Here is a 26932-nt window from a genome sequence, read left to right as displayed (position 1 = left end):
TTTTTAGCAGGGCCAATCAACCTAACTCGCACATCTTTGGACTGTGGGAGGAAACCGGAGCACCCGGAGGAAACCCACGCAGACACGAGGCGAATGTGCAAACTCCACACAGACAGTGACCCAAGCCGGGAATCGAACCCAGGTCCCTGGAGCTGTGAAGCAGCAGTGCTAACCACTGTGCTACCGTGCCGCCCAGGGCACAACTGTAGTTTCTAAAAAGCATGGGTCTGCTGACATAATTCTCAGGATAAAAGCAAATTACTGCAGGTGCTGGAATCTGAAACCAAAAGAGAAAATGCTGGAAAATCTCAGCAGGTCTGGCAGCATCTGTAAAGGAGAGAAAAGAGCTGACGTTTCGAGTCCAGACGACCCTTTGTCAAATGAGTGCCCCTGGCACTCCATTGGTGACGGTTCTCCTTATCGGTTGGGGGCGGGTGGGGAAGGGTTCCCCTTGTGAGTTTTGTGGGGGGTTTCCTATGTGCATGGGGAGAGGGGGGTGGTTTCCATGTGCATGTGGCAGGGTGGGGGTTCCTGTTTTTTCTATCGGAGATTGCCCGATCTCGGAATTCCCTGCTGGCTTTTTCCAGCCTCGCCTTGCCAGCATGACAGTGGAGCCACACCTTCACTTTTGTTCTGCATCAGAGTGCTCGATAATCTGGACAGAAAAAGCGGCTGTACAGCCTGTGGGCTCCATGTCGATTTCCTCACCTCAGCCAACATTCGGTGCAGAGAATGAAAAACTGTCTTTTATTCCTTTTTACTCTTCCCTTACTTGGCTAAAATATATTGCGTTGCCATGAGAGTGTGACTTGGAAACATATCGCCATTCCTTTACTGACACTGGGTCAAGATCCTGTAACTTCCTCCTGTACCTACACCTCAGGGACTGCAGAGGTTCAAGAAGGCAGCTCACCACCAACTTCTGATGGGCAACTAGAGATGGACAATAAATGCTGCCCATGCCAGCGATGCCCACATCCCGTGAAACAAATTTTTAAAAAGAATAGCATGTTCACAAGCACAATTGACCCTTATTTTATTTAAATACTGCGTTATGAAAGTGATCTCAGGGGTGGACAGGAAGGTGGTATAGTTGACACATGCCCTATTTTACATGTCTCCCGCCCAAGTTGAAAACACAGCCAGTGGGGGCGCATAAAATCCAGCCCTGGATGAGGGCGGCACCTATGAGACATGTTAATTTTTTTTTTAAATGATGTATATCCTGGATAAAATATAATTGACTGTCATTTAGATTTCATATCCAAAGTTTAACCATATAACATGAACCATATATTATTTTGATTCAGAGTAACTTTGATCTCTCTGCAGTGTTGAAATCAGCACCAACAGACCCAACGATACTAATAGGTGATGTAACAATTAAACTAAAGAAAGGTGATATCACCCAAGAAATCACAGATGCCATAGTAAATTCTACCAACATCACGTTGGACTTGACTTCTGGTAAGTTTAAGAGAGAATGGGGGTGATTTTCCAATGTCATCGCGCCTGTCACAGATTGTGCTGAGAGTAGCGTGTGGGTCTAAAAATCGGTTTCATGCCCAGCGCTAAACAGTTTGCAATCGTCCCGGTCCCTTGCTATTGGCGTGAACCGGATCATGTCCAGAAAGGGCACGAGGCCAATTAGCATATTTAAAGTAGTATTTAAATATGCATAGCTCGTTCGACGCCAGATTCTTCCAGCTCCCAGGATCTTCCGACTTCGGGCAAGGTGACCGGCCAAAATCACTACTGGTCTCCACTGGCAGAAACCAAGCGCAATGGCCATGCCGAAGGGTCGGGGCTTAGAAACCATTGAAACCCCCTGGTGGTCAAGGACATGGCTGGCCAGTGCCCATCTCGAAGTGTCCACCTGACAGTGCCCACCTGGCATTCTGTGTTATTTTAACCAGTGATCTGAAATAGAATCATAGAACCCCAACAGTGCAGAATGAGGCCATTTGGCACATTGAGCCTGCATCGATAACAATCCCACCCAGGCCCTATCCCCATAACCCCACATATTTACCCTGCTAGTCCCCCTGACAGTAAGGGGAAATTTAGCAAAACCAGCCAACCTAACCTGCGCATCTTTGGACTGTTGGTGGAAACCGGAGCACCTGGAAGAAACCCACGCAGACATGGGGAGAACATGCAAGCTCCACACAGACACTGACCCAAGCTGGGATTCGTACCCAGGTCCCTGGCGCTGTGAGGCAGCAGTGCTAACCATTGTGCCACCTTACCACCCTTAAAAGAGGAAGCTTTTGTGTGTGAGACTGTCACATGAGGATGAGGTTACATTTGGGGCCAGAAGAACCCCCATGAAGCTAAATTGTGCGACTCTTTGCTGGCTTCACTTGTGAGGCAGCAGAAGCAGTGATGTTCATCTGAGATCCACAAATAACATTCAAGCCTCAGCTTAACCACCTCATCACAAGCCCCCATGGAAAGTTAATCAGTGATAGACTGTTAATTCACCACTGACCGTTTTACATCCCAATGCTAACATTGACCCAAATTTCACAAAAAGAATCAGTGTATGATTTATGAATCTGTCTCAGCATACAACAAAGGTCTTGTTTTTCTCCCTGCATATCTGATTTTTTTTGTTTTATTTTACCTGTAGGTGTCTCTGGTGCCATACTAAAAGCTGCTGGCAGTTCTGTGAAGGATGAGTGCAAGGCCCTAGGTACTGGTAACTCTCAGTCAGAGTTGTGTTTTTCCAGAAAGTATGTTTGAAAAAGTAACTAGAATTGTCTAACAGCAAGTCTCACGGTACATAACCATCTGGGGCGGGGTTGGGGGGGTGGGGGTGTGTGGGGGGGAGACACCGAAAAGGGGCGAGAGCGATTAAAGGGACAGCTTGAAGTTGAAAAGATCAGTTCATCAGAAACCTTTGAAGGAAATGAGAGAAGTGGTGAAGCACGTACCAATCAGTTGGATCTATATTACTGGACAAATATCAAAACCTTATGTTAGTTACTGTCAAAGTGAAAGTGATTAACACTGAAGCTTATTCAGCAGAATGGCACTGAACAGATGGGAGGGGAAAAGTTGGGAGGCTATTTCTATCCCAACATCCTGGCAGCAGTTTGGGATACTGCCTGAGAAATGGGTTGTCATCCTGGGCTATTCTCCCTCTCAGATTAACCAAGTGGTACCCAGGTCTTCTGAGTTTGGATAGCACAGTAAGAAGTCTCATAACACCAGGTTAAAGTCCAACAGGTTTATTTGGTAGCAAATACCATAAGCTTTCAGAGCACTGCTCCTTCGTCAGATGGAGTGGATATCTGCTCTCAAACAGTGCACAGACACAGAAATCAAGTTACAGAATACTAATTAGAATTCAAAATTCTAATTAGTATTCTGTAACTTGATTTCTGTGTCTGTGCACTGTTTGAGAGCAGATATCCACTCCATCTGACGAAGGAGCAGTGCTCCGAAAGCTTCTGGTATTTGCTACCAAATAAACCTGTTGGACTTTAACCTGGTGTTGTGAGACTTCTTACTGTGCTTACCCCAGTCCAATGCCGGCATCTCCACATCATGAGTTTGGATAGGCCAGAGTTAATGACAATGAGTGCCCTCGGGCCAAGAGCCGTCACATCACCGGAGAGCATTTACTTGAAAATTTAGTATCTTTGTATTTGCCTCGGTTCCCTAGCTGCGGAGGGACAGTTCTGAGATTATGCTGAATCCACGAGGGCAAATGTCCCTGGAACACCACTGCAAACACGAATGCCCACTTCAATTATTCAAATGCCCCTGGCTATGGGACAAGATTAATGACATTATGGCATAACCACTGAGGGCGGAATGTCCACTGTGATTTCGAGGCTAATGTCTTGGTTATCACTCAGTTATGTAGTGTGGCAGATGGAATGCTGCAGAACATTTATATCAGATTCTGCCTGTCCTAAAAGTTAAGTAACAGCAAACTTAAAAATAACTCGCTGGTGGCAGCTATTGTCAGAGCTAACGAAAAAAATCCATTCCAGGCAAATCTTGTTATTGAAAGGCGGGATTCTACGGGCACAGTGTAGATGTGTCCCCACAAAGAAAAGAAGTGGTCCTACCAAAACTACAGCCCCCGGGGGCTATCCAGAAGCATACAGGCCAAGATAAAGCAGATACAGGAAGCTTGTGACAGTCACAAAAGATTTTATACTGTAGAAAGCCTAGAGGAGTATAGAAGGTACAGGGTGAATGAAAAAGGAATTAGGAAAACAAAGAATGTGAAAAAATACTGGCAAGTAAAATCAAAGAAAATCCTAAGATATTTTACCGGCACATTAAGAGCAAGAGAATAACTAAGGAAAAGATGGTGTCTATCAAGAGATGTACATGGTAACTTATAAGTTGATGCAGAAGATGTCAGCAGTGTTCTCAATGAGTACTTTGTCTCTGTCTTCACCGAGGAGAGGGATAATTCAGACACTCCAGTTAAAGAGGAAGAGTGAGAAGTATTAGATACAATAAAGCATGGTGGGAGAGGAAGTACTGGAGGAACTGACATCCTTAAAGATGGATACATCACCAGGGTCAGATGGATTATAGCCCATGCTGTGAAAGGAAGCCAAGGAGGAAATAAGGAATGCTCTGGGGATAATTTTCAAATCCTCACTGGATACAGGTGAAGTACCAGAGGATTGGAGGTCTGTGAACGTTGTACCATTATTTATAAAGAGTGCGAGAGATAGGCCAGAAACCTAAAGGCCGGTCAGTCTGACTTTGGTGGTGGGCAAATTATTGGACACAATTCTGAGAGACAGGATAAACTGTCACTTAGAAAGGCACGAGCTGATCAGGGGTAGTCAGCATGGTTTTATTAGGGGAAGATGAGACCTTAATAACTTAAGCAAATCTTTTGAGGAAACAGCAAGGAGGATTGATAAGGATGGTGCAATGGATAATGTCTACATGGATTTCAGTAAGACATTTGACAAGGTCTGGTTGAGCTTGGGCAGGAATTCCTGGTCTTGGGGCACCTGTGGCTGGAAAATCCCACCCAATGTGTTGTATCTGCTACTTTGGGATGTGAACAAATAATAAGTGTATTCTCGGCAATGCTGCAGTTACAGGTTAATGAGGATGAATTTCTTTCCTAGGTCAACAGCCAACTGATGGTGTCGTGGTCACCAGTGGTGGTCAGCTTCAGTATAAATATATAGTGCACATGGTTGGACCCAAAACAGGAGTTGGTATCACAGCATCAGTATACAAGGTCCTTGAGGAATGTGAAAAGCGAAATATCACTACTGTTGCAATCCCAGCCATTGGGACAGGTAACCTCTCCCCCAAATGAGCGCTCGGTCAATTTATTCTCGGATTTGTTTTTACCTTGCTTTGATTTTTCCGAGATTTACCTGTGTGTTTTTGGATTTTATTCAGGTAAAGGTGGAATCAGTTGCACAACTGCCATCAATGCAGTCTTCAGCGGAATGGAGAATTATTTCTCGGCTATCACATCGTCCAACATGAAAACCATTTCCATTGTTGCATTTGAGACATTTGTTTATGACAGTTTTGCTGATGCTTTTAATGCAAAGAAGTTGAATTCCAGTGCTAGCACAATGGTAATCTTTGCATCCTGGAGGGATTTCATTTTCACTAGCTCTCTGTTTTAGTAGAACATATTACAATGTAGAAACTAATAACCTAACATTTCAGCTCTGCGATATGGTTATTTCAGGAACATAGAAACAGGAGTAACCCATTCAGTCTCATGAGCCTGTCCCATATGGGTGAGATCTTGGCTCACCTGTAGTCTAACTCCATCCACCCGTCTTGACTCTATCTGCCTTAACACCCTTTGCTAGCAAAGATCTGTTGACCTCGGGTTCAAAATTACTAACTGAGCTCACATCTGATACTTGATGTGGGAGAGAGTTCTGCATTTCTACAATCATTTACATGAAGACATCTTTCCTAACATTTCTCTTGAATTGCCTGGTTCTGATAGAAATTTCATGTCCTTTTGTTCTAAACTCTCAGACCAGCAGAGAGTTTTTTTACTCTCTATCCTGTCAATTCCTTTTACTATCCTAAACGTTTCAGTCAAATTGCTCCTTAGCCGTTTATCTTTTTTGATTTGATTTGATTTTTTATTATCACATGTATTGGGATACGGTGAAAGGTATTATATTTTGCACAGTATACAGAGAAAGCATACCATTTGTAGAGAACATAGGGGAGAAGGAAAAGAGAGTCATAGAGTCATAGAGGTTTACAGCATGGAAACAGGCCCTTCGGCCTGCCACCCTTTTTTAACCCCTAAGTTAGTCCCAATTGCCTGCATTTGGCCCATATCCCTCTATACCCATCGTACCCATGTAACTGTCTAAATGCTTTTTAAAAGAAAAGATTGTACCCGCCTCTACTACTACCTCTGGCAGCTTGTTCCAGACACTCACCCTCTGTGTGAAAAAACTGCCCCTCTGGACCCTCTTGTATCTCTCCCCTCTCACCTTAAACCAATGCCCTCTAGTTTTAGACTCCCCTACCTTTGGGAAAAGATATTGATTATCTAGCTGATCTATGCCGCTCATTATTTTATAGACCTCAATAAGATCACCCCTAAGCCCCCTACGCTCCAGAGAAAAAAGTCCCAGTCTATCCAGCCTCTCCTTATAACTCAAACCATCAAGTCCCGGTAGCATCCTAGTAGGTCTTTTCTGCACTCTTTCTAGTTTAATAATATCCTTTCTATAATAGGGTGACCAGAACTGTACACAGTATTGCAAGTGTGGCCTTACCAATGTCTTGTGCAACTTCAACAAGGCATCCCTACTCCTATATTCAATGTTCTGACCAATGAAACCAAGCATGCTGAATGCCTTCTTCACCACTCTGTCCACCTGTGACTCCAGAGAAGATGCAGAATATGGTGGTGCAGTCATAGCTAAGATGTAGAGAAAGATCAGCTTAATGTATGTTAGGTCCACTCAAAAGTCTAATGTCAGCAGGGAAGAAACTGTTCTTGAGTCAGTTGGTACGTGTTCTTAGACCTTTATATCTTTTTCCCCACGGAAGAAGGTGGAAGAGAGTATGTCCGGGGTGCATTGGGGTCCTTGATTATGCTGGCTGCTTTTCTGAGGCAGCAGGAAGTGTAGATGGAGTCAATGGGTGGGAGGCTGGTTTGCGTGATGGACTGGGCTACATTCACAACCCTTTGTAGTTTCTTGTGGTCTTGGTCAGAGCAGGAGCCAGAGCAGAATGTAACATTCTGGTAAATCTGTGCTGCACTTCTTCAAAAACTAACATATTCTTCTTAAAATGCAATGTTTGTAACGAGACACTGTAATTCAGATGGGGTTACACCTCTTTGAGGAATTGTGTATTCCAGTATGACTGGGTTTAAGACAAAAATCCTACCTAAATCATGAGAAGGATTGCTTTTCCCTCTTACATTCGAGCACTATTCAGTGCACTAAAGTGCACTCAAGTTGATGTGACTTGAACCAACCTAGATTTCTGAATTCAGGTAAATAAGATTCAAAGCAGCCCCAAATCTTGATAGTGCCCTGCACCTGGAAACAAGGGGCAGAAATCCTTACTGCAGCAAAAACTCAAATAACCACCTGCTAGAAACACAGACAAAGGCCTCTGGAGATGTCCAGTAGCATAGATCAGGAGTATTTACCCTCTGCCAGGCTCATTCTTCTTGCCCTTTACTCCTCAGGTTGCTAGGCACAGTCTATTTGAGCATTCCTTTGGAGTTGAGAGAAGAAATTAGGCTGACATAGCCCATCCCATCTCACTAACATATCTAAGGACATACGAAATAGGAGCAGGAGCAGAGTATATTGTCCAGCGAATTCACTACACCAGTCAATAAGATCATCCTACCATCTGGAAAATTATTCATTTATTTGTGCTGTTTATTTTCTGTCCATTAACCAATCCTGAAACAATGCTAACATGTTATCCCAAAACCCACGAGCACTAATATTGTGAGACAACCTCCAGTGTGGCATTTTATTGAATGCTTTGTGAAAATCCAGCTGTACAATATCCACTAGATGCTCCTTATCCACTCTGCTAACTGCACCCTCAAAAAATTCTAATAGAAATTCCAGACATGATTTCCCTTTCATGAGTCCTGTTGAGTCTGCTTTCTCATATTGTGCTTCTCCAAGTGCCCTGTTACCATGTGCTTAACAGTACATTCCCACAATTTCCCTACTATTGATGTTGGACTAATTGGGCGGGATTTTACGGCTTCACTCAGGCAAGACCGGAAATTCCCGCCTGAGATCAACGGAGATTTCCGTTGTCGGACCCTCGCCCGCTCCAATTCTGTGGTGGGTGAGGTGGTAGAGTTCTGGCCATTGTATTTTCCCTTCCTTTCTTGAACACTTGGTTTACATTTGCTATCTTCCAATCCACAGAATCTAGGAAATACTGGAATATCAAAACCTATACCTTCATTATCTCCGCAGCCACCTCTTTTATAAGAAGCCCCCATCAGATCTGGTACATTTGTCACCTTTTCATCTCACTAATTTTCTCTAATAATTTTTCTTTAATAATATTAATTACTTTAAGTTCCTCATTTTCATTAGACCCTTTGCTCCATGTTTGCAGTATGTGTCTTCTCATGTACACAATACTTGTTTAATATCTCTTCCATTTCTTTTCCCCCATTGTAATTTCTTCTGTCTCTCCTTTGAAGGGACTCGTGTCTTCTTCTTTGTCATTTACTTGTAAAAGCTTTTATTATCTGCTTTTATATTTCTTGCCAGTTTAATCTCAAAATCTTTATAAATTTCTTGGGCATCTTTGCTGATTTTTAAATCCCACTCAATCTCTCTTCTCTTTTTGGCAACTTTATGTGCTTCTCTGAATCTATATTTAATTTCTGTAGCTAGCTGCAGCTTTGCAACTTTCTCAGTTGTTTTTTTATTCTTCAGGGAAATAGATATGCATTAAGAATTTTGAATGATTTGTTGCTATATTTCTTCACTGCCATATCATTACATCTACCTCATCAAACCCGTTCCTCACAAATCAGGGCGGGATTTTCAAGCCCCATCCAGATTGCCCAGTCCAGCCATTGGATTTCTGGTTCGGGTGCTGAATCTCCTGTCGCAGATCCTGCCAAGACAGGGCTGGAAAATCCTGGCCCTACTTTCAGACTTAACCACTTATCATGTTATCAAAAGTTCCCCAGTGGATTCTTTGCTCGAAGATTATTAATTAACCCTATCTCATTACACAATTCTAGATCTAAAATAGCCTGTTCCCTGGATGGTTCACAACATATTGTTATAGAAACTATCTCAAAGCATCCTATGATCTTGGTCCCAAAGCTACTGTCGATAATCGATTTGCCCAGTCAATATGAAGGTGGAAATCCTCCAATATTACTGCATTACGCTTCTTCCTTGCTTTTCTATATTGATGTATCTTCTTTCCAACATTGTTATGGGGCCTATAAGCTATTCTGCAGGCTCGAGCAGACCTTGTTCCTCAGGAAAAGTGCCCACAATTTCCTAGAATCAAAGAATCCTGCAGTGCAGAAGGAGGCCATTCAGCCCATCGAGTCTGCACCGACCACAATCCCACCCAGGCCCTATCCCCATAACCCCATGTATTTACACTAGCTAGTCCCCCTGACACTAAGGGGCAGTTTTGCATGGCCAATCCACCGAACCCGCACATCTTTGGACTGTGGCAAGAAACCAGAGCACCCGGAGGAAATCCACGTAGACATGGGGAGAACGTGCAGACTCTGCACAGACAGTGACCCAAGCTGGGAATCGAACCCGGGTCTCTGGTGCTGTGAGGCAGCAATGCTAACCACTGTGCCTCCCTGGATAAATATGGAGTTTGGAGAGCTGGAACCATGTATCTCCCCTCTCTTTTCCCTTTTCCTTCCCTTGACACTTGCTCTTGAAACTGTAACTGTGTGTAGTGCAGATTTCTGTGCTAAATATGCAAAGGCCCACCCTGACTCTGAAATCGTGTAAAGTGACACTTCTATCTTCAGGAGATTTCCCTTTTGCCAGCTTAGGTCTTTACTCAGCACTAAAGTTGCATTTACACCATAAGTGTTACGTCAGTGCACAGCTGTCTCCCAGAAGTGCTGCAGATGTTATGCACCCTGGCATTCTTCATTTCAGTTATCATCAAACGCCACTGCCTAAAACATGAATTAAGCATTAGGCCAATCTGGCAGATAGTCTGAATCATGAGTGGAGTGATAAATATTCTCAGAATATAACCAATAGCATGCCAAGCCAAATAATTTCTAACCTACTTACCAGGAATACAAATTTTATTTAAGGTACCATGTATGGTGCTGATTGCTTAAAGAGCAAGATCATGCAAAGAATATTTGGACAATGGAAAGCACCAATTCTAATTTAGTGTGTAATGTTTTTGATTTCATACTGAAGTGAAATAATTCAAAAGTTTGATAAAATGAACATTTGTCACAGTGAGGTAAAGAAATTTTTATCTCAAGAAATTGTTTGTTGATCCCAAACAGATTTCAGTCACTCTGAAACCGTTACGTTTTGGAATTATTGACGTCTCAAAGCATGGTTATTGAAATACTGAATTCACTCAATATAGTAGAGCAGGATGACTTAAAGATTTCTATTTTATTAATTCATCCAAGAAATTAAATTAAATTAGCTCTTTCTTCTCTTCAAATTTGAACATTTTAGGGAGCGGCACAGACGGCACAACAGAGTTACACTCGAACAGGTAATGGTCACTTCCATTCATTCCTGTAAAATGCTTTATTCTCACAACTCACCTGTACCTGGACCCTGAGGTAATTTTGTAAAGCGATCAAACATAAACTTCATATTTAACTTTGTATTTTCCTAACCGCACTGTTGGTGTACCTGTACCACATGGACTGCAGCGATTGAAGAAGGTGGCTTATTATCATCTTCTCAAGGGCAATTAGGGACAGTCAATGATGCCCATGACCCATGAAAGAATAAAAAGACATTTCATGAATTGTATTTGTTTAAACATGTACATAGAAGAAACATAGAAACATAGAAAAACTACAGCACAAAACAGGCCCTTCGGCCCCACAAGTTGTGCCGAACATATCCCTACCTTCTAGGCCTATCTACAACCTCCATCCTATTACGTCCCATGTACTCATCCAGGAGTCTCTTAAAAGACCCTATTGAGTTTGCCTCCACCACCACTGACGGCAGCCGATTCCACTCGCCCACCACCCTCTGTGTGAAAAACTTCCCCCTAACATTTCCCTGTACCTACCCCCCAGCACCTTAAACCCGTGTCCTCTCGTAGCAGCCATTTCCACCCTGGGAAAAAGCCTCTGAGAGTCCACCCGATCTATGCCTCTCAACATCTTATATACCTCTATTAGGTCTCCTCTCATCCTTCGTCTCTCCAAGGAGAAAAGACCGAGCTCCCTCAGCCTATCCTCATAAGGCATGCCACTCAATCCAGGCAACATCCTTGTAAATCTCTTCTGCACCCTTTCAATCTTTTCCACATCCTTCCTGTAATGATGAGACCAGAACTGAGCACAATACTCCAAGTGGGGTCTGACGAGGGTCTTATATAGCTGCATCATTATCCCCGGACTCCTAAACTCAATCCCTCGATTGATAAAGGCCAGCACACCATACGCCTTCTTAACCACCTCCTCCACCTGCGGGGCCGATTTTAGAGTCTTATGGACCCGGACCCTGAGGTCCTTCTGATCCTCTACAGTACTAAGAGTCTTTCCCTTCATATTGTACTCCTTCATCCCATTTGACCTGCCAAAATGGACCACTATGCATTTATCTGGGTTGAAGTCCATCTGCCACTTCTCCGCCCAGTCTTGCATCCTATCTATGTCCCTCTGTAACTTCTGACATCCCTCCAGACTATCCACAACCCCACCAACCTTTGTGTCGTCGGCAAACTTACCAACCCATCCCATCCCTCCACTTCCTCATCCAGGTCATTTATGAAAATGACAAACAGCAAGGGTCCCAGAACAGATCCCTGGGGCACACCACTGGTGACCGACCTCCATTTAGAAAAAGACCCATCTATACCCACTCTCTGCCTCCTTTGGGCAAGCCAGTTCTGGATCCACAGGGCAGCAGCCCCTTGGATCCAATGCCCTCTCACTTTTTCGAGAAGCCTTGCCTGGGGGACCTCATCGAACGCCTTGCTAAAATCCACATAAACCACATCTACCGCCTTCCCTTCGTCAATGTGTTTAGTCACATTTTTGAACAACTCCACCAGGCTCGTAAGGCACGATCTGCCTTTGACAAAGCCATGCTGAGTATCCTTGAACATACTAAACCTCTCTAAATGCTCATAAGTCTTGTCCCTCAGGACCTTCTCCATCAGCTTACCAACCACTGAGGTTAGACTCACCGGTCGGTAATTTCCTGGGCTATCCCTATTCCCCTTCTTGAAAATAGGAACCACATCCGCAATCCTCCAATCCTCCGGTACCTCGCCCGTCTCCATCGACGACGCAAAGATCATCGCCAGAGGTTCTGCAATCTCTTCCCTCGCCTCCCACAGTAACCTGGAGTACATCCCATCCAGACCCGGCGACTTATCTATCTTGATGCCATTCAAAGATTCCAGCACAACCTCTTTGTTAAAGTCCACATACTCAATCTTTTCAGTCCACCACAGGCCCGGTACATCCACCCAGGTCCTTCTCGTCTGTGAAAACCAAGGCAAAATACTCATTAAGCACCTCTGCCATTTCTACTGGTTCCATATAGACTTTCCCGCCTTCACCTTTTATAGGCCCTATTCCTTCACGTCTCATCCTTTTACTCTTCACATATTTATAGAACGCCTTAGGGTTTTCCTTAATCCTACCTGCCAAGGCCTTCTCGTGACCCCTTCTGGCTCTCCTAATTTCCTTCTTTAGTCCCTTCCTACAAGCTGTATACTCATCTAGATCCCTATCTTCGCCAAGCTCTCTGAACCTTTTGTATGCTTTCCTTTTCTTCTCGACTAGGTCCCGCACAGGGACTGAAAATATGCTCACTGAAAATCTCCGATGTATATTTCTTTTACTGAATGTCCTTCCTCAACAATGGTCATGCACTAATCAATAAAACAGAAACACTGCAGTCCACGCTACATCCGGGATTCTCCAATCTTGTTCGCCCTGCCACCACTTGCAGTGAGAATGGAGAATCTGGTGCTCAGCCAAAACTCCATTCATTGTAGCAGGACCGGAGAATCCCAGCCGCGGGTGAGGTTGGAAAATTCCAGCCTACATTTTTAACAAGAGTTAAATTCTATTCACTTAAGTAAGTAACTAAAGTACATGAGTACAATAAAAGCACAGTGCTCGTAATCTGTAATGCTGGTAATTTTACTGAATGTCCTGCCTCAATAATGGACATGCACTAATCAATAGAACAGGAACACCGCAGACCACCCTACATTTTTCACAATACTATAAATTGTATTCACGTTAGTCAGTAACTAAAGGAGGCAATAATTGTCAACCCAAATTCTGCACCCCAACAGTTACACAGTGCTGGTAATCTTTAAACTCTAAATTTCTGTCTATTTTGGTTTGAATAATCAGTCAAATTGGTTTCTTGATTTAACAGGGAAATCTAATAGTCACCCTGTTCTAGTGCATGGCACTATTTTGAAAGAGATTTTAGCATTCGATGGACTGAGGGTGATAATATGCTTGGCACTTCCTGATATGAACTGACAGTATTTATGATGCCAAATGAGAGCAAATCTCTGTGTTCCTCTCCAGCTCAAAAGAGAGGGTTATTACCTACACAGCTAAGAATCCATAAAGTTCTTGTGGAGATGAGGCAAGGGGACATAACCTTGGAAAGCGTGAAAGGAATAGTGAATTCCACAAATACAACACTGGATCTTACTTCCGGTAAGTTACCTTATGTTTGTATTTATCCTTTAGTCCTTCAAATTTCAATGGTTAAAATCTTTGAACTTTTGAATAACATAGAACATAGAACAGTACAGCACAGAACAGGCCCTTCGGCCCACGATGTTGTGCCGAGCTTTGTCTGAAACCCAGATCAAGCTATTTCCTCCCTATCATCCCGAAGTACTCCATGTGCCTATCCAATAGCTTCTTAAATGTTCCTAAAGTTTCTGACTCCATTATTCCTGCAGGCAGTCCATTCCACACCCCAACCACTCTCTGAGTAAAAAACCCACCTCGCACATCCTTCCTATATCTCCCACCATGAACCCTATAGTTATGCCCCCTAGTTACCACTCCATTCACCCGAGGAAATAGTCTTTGAACGTTCACTCTATCTATCCCCCTCATCATCTTATAAACCTCTATCAAGTCTCCTCTCAACCTCCTCCGCTCCAAAGAGAAAAGCCCAAGTTCCCTCAACCTTTCCTCATAAGACCTACCCTCCAAACCAGGCAGCATCCTGGTAAATCTCCTTTGCACTCTTTCCAGTGTCTCCACATCCTTCTTGTAGTGAGGTGACCAGAACTGCACACAATATTCCAAATGTGGTCTCACCAAGGTCCTGTACAGTTGCAGCATAACCCCACGGCTCTTAAACTCACACCCCCTGTTAATGAACGCCAACACACTATAGGCCTTCTTCACGGCTCTATCCACTTGAGTGGCAATCTTCAGAGATCTATGGATATGAACCCCAAGATCTCTCTGTTCCTCCACATTCTTCAGAGCCCTACCTTTGACCCTGTAATCCACATTTAAATTTGTCCTTCCAAAATGAATCACCTCGCATTTGTCAGGGTTAAACTCCATTTGCCATTTTTCAGCCCAGCTCTGCATCCTATCTATATCTTTTTGCAGCCTACAACAGTCCTCCACCTCATCCACTACTCCACCAATCTTGGTGTCATCAGCAAATTTACTGATCCACCCTTCAGTCCCCTCCTCCAAGTCATTTATAAAAATCACAAATAGCAGAGGACCAAGCACTGATCCCTGTGGCACTCCGCTGGTAACCGGTTTCCAGTCCGAAAATTTTCCATCCACCACCACCCTCTGTCTTCTGTTAGATAGCCAGTTACCTATCCAATCGGCCAAACTTCCCTCTATCCCACACATCCTTACTTTCTTCATAAGCCGACCGTGGGGGACTTTATCAAACGCCTTACTAAAATCCATGTCTATGACATCAACTGCACTACCTTCATCTACACACTTAGTTACCTCCTCAAAAAATTCTATCAAATTTGTGAGGCAAAACTTGCCCTTCATAAATCCGTGCTGACTATCCCGGATTAAGCTGCATCTTTCTAAATGGTGGTAAATTCTATCCCTAAGGACCTTTTCCATCAACTTACCGACCACCGAAGTAAGACTAACCGGCCTATAATTACCAGGGTCATTTCTATTCCCTTTCTTAAACAGAGGAACCACATTCGCAACTCTCCAGTCCTCTGGCACCACCCCCGTGGACAGTGAGGACGCAAAGATCAAAGCCAAAGGCTCTGCTATCTCATCCCTTGCCTCCCAAAGAATCCTAGGATATATTTCATCAGGCCCGGGGGACTTATCAACTTTCAGTTTATTCAAAATTGCTAGTACATCTTCCCTCTGAACATCTACTTCCTCCAGCCTATCAGCCTGTGACACCCTCTCTTCCTCAAAAACATGGCCCCTCTCCTTGGTGAACACCGAAGAAAAGTATTCATTCATCACCTCTCCTATCTCTTCTGACTCCATGCACAAATTCCCACTGCCGTCCTTGACCGGCCCCAGCCTCACCCTGGTCATTCTTTTATTCCTCACATAAGAGTAAAAAGCCTTGGGGTTTTCCTTGATCCGACCTGCCAAGGACTTCTCATGCCCCCTCCTAGCTCTCCTAAGCCCCTTTTTCAGCTCATTTCTTGCTAACTTGTAACCCTCCATCGAGCCAACTGAACCTTGTTTTCTCAACCTAACATACGCTTCCCTCTTCCTCTTGACAAGACATTCCACCTCTTTTGTGAACCATGGTTCCCTCACTCGGCCATTTCCTCTCTGCCTGGCAGGGACATACCTATCAAGGACACGCAGTATTTGTTCCTTGAAAAAGTTCCACTTATCATTAGTCATTCAGTCATTCATAACACATTCAGTCCTGTAATGAAATTGATTTGGTGAATTTTGTCAGTTAAGGAATATCCAAACACATACGGAACTTAACACTTCCATTAAGCGAAATGGGATTTGAAGAAGTTTTTTAAAAAAGGGAAGGGAAATTGGCGAACTGGTATTTCAACTTTGAAAGTTGCCTGTGAGGTAGTGTTCTAATTTGAATCTATAAGAGCTGTTTCTTTTTATACTCCTGATATTGAAATATTTGAAACCTCGACTTGAGGTTGATCACAAGGTGGCAGAGTGTATATTATTAAAATGTGTATTGTGGGGCGTTGTACCCGAGCAGTGAAAGAATTAGGAATAAAGTTAGAGAGATCTTCTCATAAACAGCAAAGTGCTTCTTGTTAACTAGAAATGAATAGATCATAATTTCCTTAACCATTGCCAAATATCCCCTTGTCTGTATTCAATGAGAAAAATATTATTTTTCACTAGGATCTGTGGCTGTCAGTATGAAACTGTTACTAATGGTTGCATTTGCTACTTTAAGTTAAGATGGATGGCCTTTCCCTGGAATGTTAATGGACTTAGTTTTGCAATTACTGCAGTTGCACTTATGAAATTGTCAAGATTTAGAAAGTAAATAGAGAGGAGGGTTGGAGTGATGGAATATTTTACTTAAATAGAACAAAATTATTGAGATTTCTGCTCAATACTGTGGTTAATATGGAGTTGTCGGAAAAGTTCTCTCCGGCTATTTGTTACATTTACCTTTGCTCTTAAAATCTAACTCTATTGTTCTATTTACAACATTTTTCATCATGATCTCAGGATTTTAAAAATTATTTCATGGGATGTTGGTGTTGCTGACAAGGCCAGCATTTGTTGCCCATCTCTAATTGAAAGTCTCACTTGAACATTTCAGAGTCAACCACTTTGCTGCGGGTCTGGAGTTACATGTAGGCCAGACTGGTTAAGGATGGCAGATTTCCTTCCCTGAAGGACATTAGTGAACCAGATGGGTTTCTACAACAATCAATGGCAGTTTCATGGCCACCATTTATGCAGCTAGCTTTCAATTTCAGATTTTATTATTTGCATTTGGTGGACTTTGAACCCGTGTCCCCAGAGCATTAGCTTCAGCCTCTGGATTACGAGTCCAGTGACATTGCCACTTTGCCATTGTCTTACTATATGGCATATCCACTGCGGCTGAGATGATACCGCCATGAGCTGGATGACAGGAGGTACTTACCTATCCTGGAGATGACTCTTTCAATTTTCTATTGCACATTTTGGGGATGTTCCTATGTTTTGGGGAAAGTCCCCACCTTTCCTCAGGCTAAAATTAGAAACTCAGTGGAGTTTCCACGTTAAATCATTCCAGTGTTTTACTTTCATTTCTTTGCAATAACAACACATTCAATAAGTGCAAAAGTGAAAGGCTGCATGTTTTGAGATTTGATGCTGGATATCAGGCAGAAAACTTGTCCAAAGTTACTTGTCATAATTAGAAATGAATTAGATAACCACAATTTTTGTTGTGTGATTGTTTTTTAGGTGTCTCTGGAGCAATATTTGCAGCAGCCGGCAGCACTGTCACAGATGAGTGCAAGAAGTTGGGTAAGTTACAGATATATATGTATATGTATAGATGTGCATTATATTTTTTTAAAAACTGCAGAGGACTGGAAATTTGAGCAGTTTTGAGACATATTAATTTATAACAACAATCTCCAATGATTACAATTTTTACTCTTATGAATCTAATTGAAGGCAGGGTGAGCAGGGTTTTATCCTCTGGCATTGGTCATGAGGACCTGGTGATGGTTGAGTGCTCCAACTAGATAGAATTAGTCACAGTCTTCGTCAGGAGCTAAGATTCACACTTGGACCACTGAAACCAGCTATTCGGCAATTAAGGCAGCATCTACAGAGAATGAAACTAAAGTTCATGATTCAGAATCTGGAATGCTAACCGACTCTGCACAAAAGCTGCCTGACCAGCTGGGTGTTTCGGGAATTCTTCTTTCATTTGCTGCCAAGGATTTAATTCCAGTTAAAGCAGATCCAAAATGATCCATGAAGATGTGGGACTTTACCAGGAATGGCCACTGTTCCGATTGTTGTCTTCTGGCTGCCCTCAATGTTCAAGAAATATCACAATATACTCTGATAACCTATCACAATTAAGACTTTTTCATTCCCAATTAAAGTAATCAGCTTCCATTGTTAAGGTTCAGATTCCCGTGAACCGAGGCAACATCTAATACACAAGTTAAACTGGGATAGCACGGTCTAAGAGAACAAGGAACTCATTTCTTGTTTCTGGGTGATTTGCACTGTGCGCTCATCATTTCAAATGATGGTTAACTTCAGACCTACCATTTCCTTTCATAGGACGTTAAACTACCAGGCAATTGTTCCACAGGTCGAGTCATTTACAGTGACAATTTTTTTTAACAGTTCAGAGATGTGCAGGTTAGGTGGATTGGCCAGGCTAAATTGCCCACTTGTGTCCCAAGATGTGTAGGTTAGATGGATTAGCCATAGTAAATGTGTGTGGGGTTACGAGGATAGGGTGGGGGAAAGGGCTTGGTTAGATGGACAGGCTCTCTGTCAGGGAGTCAGTGCAGACTCGATGGGCTGAATGGCCTCCTTCTGAACTGTAGGGGTTCTGTGAATTTTTGAGGTTTATTACTCATTCACATAGAAGAGCAGCTTTGAACCAGAAATGAAAGTGATAAATAGAAAACCAGTGAGATGTATTCCTTTGAAAGCATTTTTTTTGCAGGCAGGTCTTTCAAAACAACTTTTGCGGGAAGACAGACAGGGGGGGAGGTTTCTTAATCCTGCCCACTCTTGCTGGAATTAAATAGGAATTCTGACCTATGAAATCACTTGTGGCTCTTGCCTATGGACCAGATTTGTCACTATTTGACATGTTATAAATGTAGATATGAGAATACTGCCTTTGGGACATCCTGAACTATTAAAACTGTGACGTAAATGGGAGTCTTGTTTCTAATGCCCATAGTTCATGACAAAACCTGGATAAAAGCCGGGTGATTTATTCAGCAATATGCAGTAAGTGGGGGATAGTTTCATGCAAATAATGTGCATCAAATCAATCCCAATCACTTATACCAGTGTGGGCTCCATATACAGTGGTGTCACCATATACAGCCTTAATTGAACTTGGCATTTGGATCTGTTTGGTGACTTCATTTGTTTAAAATCAGCTGTGTTTTTATATACTTAAAGTAAAGCTAAAAGTATAATAATTATTTTCCAAGCATGCGGTTGTAGAAGATGTTTAATAAAATGCATTTAAATTATTAAAATTTCATAGGGAGAGAAAATAAATATAACTTTTATTTAACTTTATGTCTCTGATCTCTTTAGGTTCTCAGCCTAGTGATGGTGTTGTAGTTACCGGAAGTGGGAACCTCTCCTGCGATTACATCATTCATATGGTCGGTCAGACTAAACCTGCTCTGATAACAACCTCAGTAGAAAAAGTATTGCAGGAATGTGAAAAAAATCAGATTACCACAGTATCGTTCCCTGCACTCGGAACAGGTAACTGCTGTCAGAGTAGCAGGGTTTTCATCTCAGAGTCATAGGCTGCAGTTTTCCGGTGTGTCACGCCCAGTGCGGATCGCGTTAGGGTAGTGTGGGGGTCGGAGAATCGTAGGTGAGAGGTTTACTGTGTTCAACGCTGGCATGAAACCCCATTGGAATCCTCCCAGCCACTGCACCCAGATATCATCTGGTTCCCACCCATCTAGGGTAGAAACCATATTAGCATTTTTCTATCATTGTTTAAATACGCCCAACCTGTTTGAGACCAGATTCTCCCTGCGTCACTCATGCAAAACTATTTGTCAATGTAAATGCCCTAATTTGGCAGGAAGCAAGCTCAGCACTGAGGATTCCAGGAAAAGGGAGCTGCTGCTTGCTCACAGTGGCATAGGCAGACATCAGTCATATTGGATCCTGCGACTAACTTACAGAAGAGAATAAGCAGCATATCAGAAGACCACAGCAGATAAATGATTGGGAATGAGGGCAACAGGGCCAGATAAGTTCCATTCCAGCACAGATTACCCAAAGGCCCAATAACTTTCACTGGCACTGGAGGCACTTGCCTTTGGGCAAAGCCGACACCTGTTTCCTGACACATATCAGATTGTTCGAGTTCGCCAAAATCACACTCCAGAATGCTCCAGCCCTTTAACAAGGTCCAAAAGGAACTTAATGAGCCATTAATTGGTGGCAGCCTGCTTCCCTGATCCCACCCCCAATCCTGCCAGCAATTTCTAACCGTACCAGAGGTTTCAGAATCAGGAGAAGACTGCAATTTTGATACCACACGCTCATGAGCTCCTGACCCCTTGAGCATTTGGAGTCCCACCAGTAGATTCTACCTTGACTTGTGTAATAAGTCTTCGGAGGCAGAAGTCCCTTCACCAAAATCCCTTTATTTATAATTCCAACAGCAGTACACAGAGTGCTATCAGTCAGCAGTCTACCTTCAGGAGTGCCAGAGGAACTGGCACTCCCGGTTAAATACAAAGAAAAGACTCCCTGATTGGCCCATCAATTGACTCCTTCACCAGGGAATCTTTTGTTGGACTCCTTAATTAGGGAGTTCATATTCCAATAGGCCAACCTCAATGACCTGATTGAAGTCATTACAACTTGTTAGCAGAGCTGCACATCCCACACAAAGTCATAAATATAAGTATCGTTCAGGACACAGTTTGATAAGTGATCCCAGATTTATACATAGATTAAATCAGTAAATAATGACTACAGTTAGTTATGGTTAAAAAGTCAAATGCAACAGTTTGCAAATCACAATAATAAATGGACAAATAAGCTTCCAAATTAGTATCTCTTTGAATGTGATACTGGCAGTACAAGTCAATGGCTGGAATCTTACCACCCTGCCCACCACGAGAATCGGAGCGGGCGAGGGGCGGGCAATTGGAAGGTCTGTTGACCTCAGGTGGGATTTTACAGTTTCGGGACGAGCGAGGCCGTAAAACCCCGCTCAATAATTTGAGCAAAGATATTTCTAACAGTGAATTAGATCCTCACCTGGTCTCATTTTAATTTCCTTTTGCAGGTCTGGGAGGAATGAAACCACAGGACGCTATTGAAAGCATGTTGACTGGATTTGGAAATCATTTATCACAAAACAAACCATCGGCTATCAGACTCATTTACATTGTTGTCTTTGATCGCAAAGTGTACGATGTTTTTCTTGATGTCTTCCAGCGAAAATCACAACAGGTAGGAGGAGCCACACCATTTTACAGCATTATAATGAAACCAGGCAGAGGGCCATTTAAAATGAAGTTTGGGAAACTTACACATTCCTTTCCTGTCCCTTAACTGGCAAGGCTACCTGCCCCGGCCCAGATGGGTCATTTGGACCCAACCTTCTATTTTAAGCTGAGGCTTGAGTGGAAGAGAACTAATGGCTTCTTCATCAGCATCAGCCACAGCATCTGGGAATAGGAGCCAAGGCCAGAAAGAGCCCGAGCAAGTTATATTTTTAACAGATTTTCCAATTCTGTCGTCGGTGAAGAGGATCAGAAGTGTTTCTCTAAGTCTTAAAGTAAACTTTGATTCTCCCCTATCCTTGTTTCCTTTCATCGTGGAGATTCCTTGTGACAGCAGTAGTTCCCCCGGGGCCCTCAGTGACAGCATCATACCACCTGATATTGGTCAGGAAGTCAGAAGGTTAATGAGGCCTAGCCGTTTAGATCCACCACTTCCTGATGGACCAGTTGTTCACTTTGCTATCAGTGAGTTAAAATTGAAATCATAGAAACCCAACAGAGCAGAAGGAGGCCATTCGGCCCATTGAGTCTGCACCGACCACAATCCCACCCAGGCCCTACCCCCACATATTTACCTGCTAATCCCTCTAACCTACGCATCTCAGGGCTCTAAGGGGCAATTTTTAACCTGGCCAATCAACCTAACCCGAACATCTTTGGACTGTGGGAGGAAACCAGAGCACCCGGAGGAAACCCACGCAGACACGAGGAGAATGTGCAAACTCCACACAGACAGTGACCCGAGCCGGGAATCAAACCCAGGACCCTGGAGCTGTGAAGCAGCAGTGCTAACCACTGTGCTACCGTGCCGCCCAAGTTGAGTTGTGTGCTTCCATTAGTGGAAACCCAGGAACAGACTGAGTGCTTAGTCCCTTGGCCAGAACAAAGTGCATTGGAAAGGAAATCATAGAATCATAGAATCCCTACAGTACAGAAAGAATGCTAAAATTCTTAATGCTCAACATCTTTGCTTTCAGCGAGCGAACTCCATAGAAATAAAGATTGGCAAAGTAAAGGTGATAGCTGTGCAAGGTGACATCACAGAAGAACAGACTGACGCGATTGTAAACCTCACAAACACCAACCTTAACCGAGACAAGGGTGAGTGCTAATGTTTGTTCACTCATTAGTTCTCTAACAACAACTACTTGCATTATTAATGACCCTTAAATCATCTCAAGGTACTTCACAGGAGTATTATAACAACATGACGAGGAATACAGCAGTGGGTCTGGGGCCCCTCTGGTTTTCTCCATCATTCAGTAAGATCATGGCTGAAATTTCACTTCACCTGCACTGTACAGCATATACAACAGGGCTGTAAAGGAGCATGTCAGAGTAAAGCAATAACCAGTGGGGAATTTAATCCTCATAAGATTTGGAGAAACAAAATTGAAAAGAGTAGCTTAGAAGATGTATTTAGAAAATACATTCAAGACAATTTTCTAGAATAAAATGCCTAGGAGCCAACTGGAAAACAGGCTTTTTTATTTTTTTTAAAAAATGACACAGTCATCTGGTAATAAAGGATCATCTGGGGAAGATTGGTGATACTATGATTAGTTTAAGAATGATGTGGTTATATCTGCTACTAGAGTTTTAAACTTAAACATAGTGCAGGATTTTACCGCCTCGCTTGAGCGAGACCGGAAAATCCCACCCGAGGTCAATGGACATTTCCGTGGTCTGCCCCTCGCCCACTCCAATTCCATGGCAGACGGGGTGGTAGAATTCCGGTGAAAGTCAATCGTAGAAGTATGGGGAATGAATAAGCCAAGATAGATAATTGGAAACGCTTGACTAATTAGATCAAAATTCCGAAAGCAGGTGGCTTTGTTTGAGGAATAAAAGCTCGACTGAAAAAGTGCCAAAGCCAACAAAGCTAACGATTTAATAAGATCACCGTTGATCTGATTATAACCTCAACCCTATATTCCTGTCTACCCTCGCTAACCTTTCACCCCTTTGTTAATCAGGAATCCATCTAGCTCTGCCTTTAAAATATTCAAAGATTCTGCTTCCACTGCCTTTTGAGGGAGTCCCAGAGACTCGCCATCCTCTGAGAACAAAAATTCTCCTCATCTCTATCTTAAATGAGCGGTCCCTTAATTTTAAGCAGTGATCCCTAGTTCTAGATTCTCTGACAAGAGGAAACATCCTCTCTAGATCCACCCTGTCAACACGCCTCAGGATCTTAAAGGTTTTAATCAAGTTGCATCTTACTTTGCTCAACTCTAGTGGATACAAACCTAGCTTCTCTAACCTTTCCTCATAAGACAACTTGCTCATTCCTGGTATTCATCTAATAAGCCATCTCTGAGCTGCTTCTAATGCAGTTACATCTTTCCTTAAATAAGGAGGCCAATACTGTACACAATACTCCAGATGTGGTCTCACCAAAGTCCTGTACACTGAAGCATAACCTCCTTACTTTTGTAATCAATTCCCGCTACAATAAGATAAGTATATTTAAAATAAGCAAGGGTACGTATTGAATAAACAAAGAAGCTCAAAAAAAATGAAGTCCCCAGTGAGGGTGAATCACACACATATTTTAAAAGATACGAGGAAAGTTGTGGTGCTGGAGGAGATAGAACAAAGAACAAAGAATAGTACAGCACAGGAACAGGCCCTTCGGCCCTCCAAGCCTGCCCTGGTCATGATGCCTGCCTAAACTAAAACCCTTAGCACTTACGGAGCCCATATCCTTCCATTCCCATCCTGTTCATGTTTTCGTCTAGTTGTCCCTTAAATGCCACTATCGTACGTATTCGCACCACTTCCCCAGGCAGCATGTTCTAGACCTTCATCACCCTCTGTGTATAAAACATACCTCGCACATCTCCTCTAAACTCCTCATCGGGTTGGGAGGAGTGAGGCCACGGAGGAATTGGAAAAGCTGTGTACACAGCAAGATGGGGTCACTTTTTACCCTTCTTGAATTTTTACTCTCTCAACCTACCCAAAACATCCCCCGTTCATCGTAGAGAGTATAAAACCCTCTAAGTCCGGTGAGATTGCTGCCAACTGATTCAACCTGACAAATAATCATGTGCAATAATGTTTGAAAGGATTTGTTTCCAGAAACCCATTTAAAGTTCACCACCAAGACAGAATCTTAAAATGTGCTTTCAACTGTGTTGAACTGTGAAGACATTGAACGATGTAGCTAATTGATTTCATAGATGGTCAACCGTATTTTTCTTTATGAATTTTCTCCCCTCCTCAAGTGTTCCCTTCCAGCATGTGTCTTTGCTGGGTTGCAGTTCCAGGGGAACCTCCCGTTTAGTCCAAAGTGAGCTTTATTGCTTGTGATCTTTGACAGCGAGTGTTGACAAGCTATTATACCATGAGGGCTTCGCAGCTGTCCTCACCCGATGTCCTCACAAGCACACTTCCAACAGGTATTCCAGCAAAACAACTGGATGCATGCCCTCATTGGAAACCGATGTGCCATGAGATTTTAAAAAAATGTTAGGCGGGACTTTCCGGCCACGCTCGCCCCAAGACCGGAAAATCCCGCCCCAGGTCCTGCCCACTACCATTCCTGTGGCAGGCGGGGGATGGGAAAATTCTGTCCGTTATATCAACACAGCATAACTGATGTGGTAAAACAGCATGGCAGTATTCAGGTACATTATTCAGCCTTAAGGATCTGCTGAAATTTACAGATCTTCAGTACAAACGTTCAGTTCTTTGTCAAATTGGGAGTTGTCTTTCTGTGTCAGTAACTAATTTATCTACTTTGCAGGGGTTTCTGGTGCTATTCTGAAAGCTGCTGACCAGTCAGTTGTGGATGAGTGCAATCAACTGGGTGAGTAACCCTGCATGTGGACAAATACAAGCTCAGAATAACGCTTTGTGGAACAATAATAGGTGTGGCCGTCGCTTGTCAGAAGATAATGGATGCAAAGTTAAATTTTAACCAGTTCAAAGTTCAGAAGATATTCTTAAATTATTTTGAGATGAGCTGTAATCAACATAATAATTGTTCCTTCAAACACAGAAAGCTTGGGTAAAATTAAAAGTTTTGATGTAATATAGGTTGGTACTTCAAACATTAATTGAAATGAAAGTTAATAAGCTTAGTGTTGTAGGGAAATATCCCTTACCAGTGCAGAATAGAAGTTGAGTCGCAAATCAAGGTTCAAAGCGTGTCTTTATTGTACAATTACTGGGATCCCAGGGAGACCCCCGTAGCCAGCTCAGAAACAGTGGCTTGGCCACGTTGATCTCAATTAAATCACATCAGCTCTGGATCTTTATAGGGATCCAAAATTCGCGCGGGAACATTTGATTATGCCTTTTTTTACACAATGTATAAAGTGGTCTGTCAGTTTCAAAAGTCCCTAGGAAGTTTCATGGATTAGCATTTGTATGGTGTGTGTTCGTGTTAATGGGATTACTTGGTCCTGCCCCGGTGTCTAAATGCGTTTCCCATTACTATCTCTATGTGTCCTCTTATTTAAATTGATCCTATTGTTCCGTGTCTGTGTTTCCTGCTTGTGAGATTGAGTGTTAATGTCATCCTGTCCTGTTGGGTGTCTGGGGTATTTCATTCTTAACCTTTTATCCTTATCTCTTAGTTTATCAGATTTTTATGTCTGCCTTGGCCGAATTGGTAATATTTCAGTGATAGCTTGGTTTTGATAACCCACTCTCTGTCTCGTTTCATAGGGATCTTGATCTTCCTTGGCCAGTTTAAAATGCAGCTATGCGCTGTTGCTAGGCAGATTAGGGATCTTCCGTAGTTTCTGAAATTCGTGAGTCTCTCAGCTGTGCAGGGGGAGACCCGATCGAATATCCATCCGGGGGTGCCCCTCTGCATTGTTGGCCCATTATGAGTGGTGCCAATTAGTCCAATAAAAATATGTTTAATGATACAAATATGGTTTTCTGGAAAATTTCCTCCTTCACTTAGTAACAGCAGCTAAAGCTATTCTGAAGCAGAAACAGTGACTGACATCTTTCCAGTGTAATTTTTTTGTTTGCCTAATGGAGCATTTTCCGTTTGAAATTTTTATATGGACCAAACAATGATGGATGAAATTTGATGGACATTATCACGCATGGGAGGGAAAAACGACAAGGCATGTGCTTCATTAATCATGGTGAACATAGCTGAGGATGCAGGTGAAAGAGATCTCAGAATCTTGGGGTTTCTCTGCTGAACATGTGTGACCAATGCACAATTAGACAAGTCAGCAGACTGTAAGTCAGAGGAAGTTCTGATCAAACCATACACTGCTCTGATCAGACAGCGCCCTGACGGCAGCTCTGGCTAATGCACAGGGCTGTGTACAAGAGTTGGAGACAGTTCAGAGAGGAAGCACAAGGCTAATTTCATTGGTTTTACACTGAGCTGTGGCACATCAAAGGAGGCATTTGAGCGAAATCAGTACAGTGGGAATAATGAAGTTAAATGGAAATAGCAGTTCTGGAATATAACTTAAAGTAAACATACAAGAATAAGATATGAGAGGCAGATTCAAACTGCTAAGAGGTCATTAAGGACTTAGATCAGAAAATGCTCCTTCAC

General features: G+C 42.9%; 1 protein-coding gene across 1 annotated transcript in view; it reads left to right on the top strand.

Moving 5' to 3' along the window:
* The window catches only part of parp14rs3 (poly(ADP-ribose) polymerase family member 14-related sequence 3), a 61605-nt gene that overhangs the window by 18371 nt on the left and 16302 nt on the right, over positions 1-26932 (top strand). The window contains exons 9-19 of the mRNA XM_078227969.1: positions 1333-1467; positions 2633-2695; positions 5115-5291; positions 5398-5582; positions 10680-10719; positions 13748-13882; positions 17600-17662; positions 19445-19621; positions 21174-21340; positions 22371-22494; positions 25145-25207. Of these exons, the coding sequence (XP_078084095.1) occupies positions 1333-1467; positions 2633-2695; positions 5115-5291; positions 5398-5582; positions 10680-10719; positions 13748-13882; positions 17600-17662; positions 19445-19621; positions 21174-21340; positions 22371-22494; positions 25145-25207 (1329 nt within the window). The remainder of the gene's footprint in view (positions 1-1332; positions 1468-2632; positions 2696-5114; positions 5292-5397; positions 5583-10679; positions 10720-13747; positions 13883-17599; positions 17663-19444; positions 19622-21173; positions 21341-22370; positions 22495-25144; positions 25208-26932) is intronic.

This window comes from Mustelus asterias, chromosome 14 (assembly GCF_964213995.1).
Source record: "Mustelus asterias chromosome 14, sMusAst1.hap1.1, whole genome shotgun sequence".
NCBI classification, from domain to species: domain Eukaryota; kingdom Metazoa; phylum Chordata; class Chondrichthyes; order Carcharhiniformes; family Triakidae; genus Mustelus; species Mustelus asterias.
The sequence above is the reverse complement of the archived record's forward strand: the minus strand, read 5'-3'. Positions and strand labels throughout refer to the sequence as shown.